Raw genomic sequence first — 4570 nt, 5'->3', positions numbered from 1 at the left:
CACCATTCTCTGAGTGAAGAAATTAATGCCCGCCTTAGTGAGAAATGATTTGAGTTGTATTCAGAGATAGCGGCTCTCATTCTAGATTCCCATATCCGTAAAACAGGGGGAGAACGTCGCAGTATCCTGGCTGTCCCAAACGATTATACATTTTACTGAGATTCCTTTCAAATCTTTTGAAGAACAGTGAATGCAGTGCAGTTCTTCCATTCTGTCCTCAGAACACAAACTTGTGATACCATCATCTGGAAAGTATTTTACAACATACACAGTTCAATTAGATCAGCCCTCGATCTTCTGAATTCAAAAGAATGTAAGCCAGATTTGTTTAAATGCTCTACTTAAAGGGAAAATACTACGCTTGCTGGAGAGTTGAAACATTTTTTTAAAAATGGAAATTGTTGGAGAAACTCAGCAAGTCTATCAGCAACGTGGAGAGATAAGCAGGGTTAATTTCGAGTTAAATGATTCTTCCTCCCAACATTTTGAAAAACTTTCTGAAGCAGACTCATTGAACTGGAAACGTTAATCCCGTTTCTCGCTCCATAAATGCTGCCAGATCTGTCGAGTTTCTCCATCACTTTCTGTGTTGATTTAGTCTGTGCCGACACTGTGTTACCGGTAAACCACTGCATCTGCCTTTTCAGTTCATCTCCGACAGTCCCTTCCCTCTGTTCCCAGCAGTCTTCATGTTCAGCCAATCAGAGAGAGAGTAAGGTCTGTGACCCCCGGCACTTTATATTTTCTTCTAAGCTTTGGATCCAGCCGGTTGATTTCTCGCAACACCCCAGATTCCAGTTCACAATCCTACCGTTCTGAGGGAAAGATCAAGCTAAAGATGCACTTATTACTGGGTCTGATGATCATGTTTCGCTGTAAGAATTTTTGTTCAACTTTTCTGCCTTTCTTTCTCTCTCTCTTTATTTACCTCTCTCTTTCTTTCACTCTTGATTCCTTGTCTTTCTTTTCTCCCAATTGTCATTTCTTTACTTCCACTGCCTCCAATGTTACTGATCGCCTCCACTCCCTGTAGTTTTTCCAGACATGAACTCACAAACTCTCCGCCAATCACCTGCCGCCATCTCGAAATCCCCCGGAGAGGGAGTACAACTGACGTGCGTCCTGGATGGCAGCAGTGCAAAAGCAATGTACTGGTACAGACAATTCCCGGGGAAAGAACTGCAGTTGCTGTTTTACTCCGTTACCACCGGTGCTGTGGATCCAATGGAGACAGTGGACGGTTTCATTGCCGAGCGAATGACAGGGTCCATGTTCAACCTGAAGACGTCCAGGCTCCAAGCCAATCACTCAGCCATGTATTATTGCGCCTGGAGTCTTCACAATGACTCAAAGAGATAAAGCAGCTGAACAAGAACTCCAAAGGCCGCAGGAAACATATCACTATGAAAAATAAAACCACGCCTATTCGGGTTATTTTGCAACGTCCGCGAGTTTTTACAATAACAAGAGACAAAAAAGACAGAAAGAAAGTTAACAAAAATAAATAATGTGTTTGAAAGATAATTAGACAGAACGCAAAGTAGGATGTAAAATTAAACGAATGAAGGGAGAATTTATTTTTAAAAAGATGTTCTGAAATGGCAATGCACTTCTGCAAAAGAACAACAGAGGTCGATCTAGGATTATGAAACAAAATTCTTCAGTAAAAGCATACCAGAGGCCAATAATCCCTGACGATACTGGTTACACAACCATAGGTAGAAGCAATTTCAACCTCCCTTGATTTTGTTGTACCAAAGCAGAAAGCCCTACTTTGATCCTATTACCTAGACACAGGAAGATGTCATTTTGCCTCGAGGCAACATTAAAAAGATCAATTCGTTCATAAACGCCGCTTTGCTTTTCAACTTGATCATGAAATAAACATGTCGTTGCTGTAGCTTCCTGCCTTTGTTTTATATACACGTCTTGAACACCAATAACTCACCCGATAACGTGTGCAAAGGAATGAATCCTCATAGTACGCCCAGAGCCCCTAGTACTTAAGTTAATGTTTGCCTACTTGTCTAGATGTATCATCACAGAGAATCGTTTTTCTTTATCAAATTTATTGGCACATTTTAACTTTCTTTCTAATCCTTTTTTCTTAACCAGTAAAAATGCATTGTGTGACCTGGGATAAAGACCTAAGTAAAGGTGCTTGAAATTCAACGGCATTACCACCCAATGACCCAGCATCAACACTGTGTGCTGCATCACTGACCAGAAACATAATTAGACGAGCCATTTAAATTTGTGTCTGAAAGAGCAGGCCGGAAACCAACTATTCTGCTGGACTAACTGACATGAAAGAAAGTCCCACTTTATCAATCACAAGTCGGGAATGTGGTGGAAAGTTCTCCTCTCGCCTGGATGAGTCGAGCTACAACAGCTCTTGAGAGGCTTTCTGTCAACCAGGATAAGGCTGCCACAATAACTTGGTAGCTTATCCACGATCATAAACATTCAATATGTCCACCAATAGCAGACAATAGAATGGAGTGTGCCACATACATGATGTGCGACAGCAAATCACAAAGTTTCAAGCAAAAGTACAACTCGGAGCAGGAGCAGGCTATTCGCCTAATTGGGAAGAAAATTGTTAATTTCAATATGTCCCTTAGCTCAACTTAACTGCTGCCCCGTTGCTCTTTAAGTATCTTGTTAGTCAAGAATCCGTCTATCTCTGCCTTAAAAATATTTAATCATCCTGCTTCCACTGCTCTCTACAGAACAGAATTCAATAGTTTCAGAACGTTTTGGCAGAGAAAATATGTTGTCTTAGTTTTAAACGGGAGATCCCTTATTGTTAAACTATGGCTCCTAATTTTAGTTTCTAAAGCAAGAGAAATATCCATTTTAACTTCTATCCTGTCAATTCCCTCAGAATCATATGAAGAAGATCACCTTCGTTCTTCTGAATGCAAATGCATAAAAGATCAATTTGTCGAAATGTACCTTATAAGATACCCCCATTTTACTGGATATCCACTTCTGAACTGTTTTTGCAATTACGTCCTTTCTCAAATGAAGCAACAGAACTGTACTTAGTATTCCAGATATGGTCTCACCAACTCTCTGTACGACTGCAGCAAAACATTTTTAGCTTCTATTTTCCATGAAATAAATGACACCTTTCCATTTGCATTCTTAATCACTGGTTGCAAACCAGTTGGTATGAATCATCAGTACACACACATTCTCCTGTACCCTCAGAGTTCGCTCAATTACAATTAACATGCTGTGTTACTATACTTTGTACAAAAGTGGATATGCCCACATTATGCGTCATCTGACAACTTTTTACGCATTCACTTACTTTCCTTTTCAGACTCCTAATTTCCTCTTCTCAATTTACTACCCTAACTAACATTCAGATTAGATTCCCTACAGTGCGGAAACAGGTCCTTCTAGTCCACTAGGTCCCTCTAGTCCAACTAGTCCACACCAACCCTTTGAAGAGTAACCCACACAAACCCATTGCCCTCTGACTAATGCACCTAGCACTATGGCCAATTCACGTTTGGATTGTGGAAGGAAACCGGAGCACCGGGAGAAAACCCACATTCAGATTAGATTCCCTACAGTGCGGAAACAGGTCCCTCGGTCCAACTAGTCCACACCAACCCTTTGAAGAATAACCCACCCAAACCCATTGCCATCTGACTAATGCACCTAGCACTATGGCCAATTCACGTTTGGATTGTAGAAGGAAACCGGAGCACCGGGAGAAAACCCACACATACACAGGGAGAATGTGCAAAAGCCACACAGACAGTCGCCCAAGGCTGCAATCGAACCCGGATGCTGTGACGCAGCAGTGCTAACCACTGAGCCACCGTGCCGGTGTTATCAGCCGATTTTACCGCTATGTATTCTGGCTCATGAACAAAATCATTGATATAAAAGTAAATAGTCGAGGACTAAGAAATGATTCTTGTGGACTCTACTCGTTTCATGTTGCCAAACCAAAAATGGCTCTTTCATACATCCTCTCCATGTTCTGATAGATAACCGATCCTCCATCTGAGGTCAACACTTACATCGAGAGTTCTTAGGTTATTCAGCAACTTTTAATGTGGCACCTTATTAAATGTCATATGAATATTCAACGAAAACACAGCTATGATCACTTTTTATGCATGTTGATTGTTACTTCTTAAAGAACTTCAATAAATTCGTTCATCGCATCTTCTTTATTACAGAACTATCTTAATTTTGCCTGATAGCCGTGGAGCTATTTTAAGTCCTCTGTTATGATCTCCTTAGTAATAGGTTTCAGTGTGATGTCAAGCTATCTGGCCCATATCTTCCTGCTCTCTGCCTTCCTTATGCAGAAGAGTGGCCTTGCCTTATCCAATCCCATGTTCTAATTCGGAACATCGGAAATTTTGTAAGAATAAAGCCAAATGTATCGAATGTGTCAGCAACCACTATTTTTAAAGATTTGAGGGTGAATTCTAGATCTGTAAATTTTTAGTTCAGATATTTTTCTCTCAATATATCTTCCGTGATTGCAGTTGCTCCAAGTTCATCACGCCCTTTCACGCCCCGATCTGTGAATATTTCT

General features: G+C 40.8%; 1 gene segment (V, D, J or C); it reads left to right on the top strand.

Moving 5' to 3' along the window:
• The first annotated feature begins 574 nt into the window (after window positions 1-574).
• Window positions 575-1888, top strand: LOC122542954. The segment is given in 2 exon segments: window positions 575-875; window positions 1034-1888. Coding segments are annotated over 2 exon segments (363 nt in total).
• Window positions 1889-4570: the final 2682 nt, after the last annotated feature.

The sequence above is a fragment of the Chiloscyllium plagiosum genome, chromosome 41 (assembly GCF_004010195.1).
Source record: "Chiloscyllium plagiosum isolate BGI_BamShark_2017 chromosome 41, ASM401019v2, whole genome shotgun sequence".
NCBI classification, from domain to species: domain Eukaryota; kingdom Metazoa; phylum Chordata; class Chondrichthyes; order Orectolobiformes; family Hemiscylliidae; genus Chiloscyllium; species Chiloscyllium plagiosum.
The sequence above is the reverse complement of the archived record's forward strand: the minus strand, read 5'-3'. Positions and strand labels throughout refer to the sequence as shown.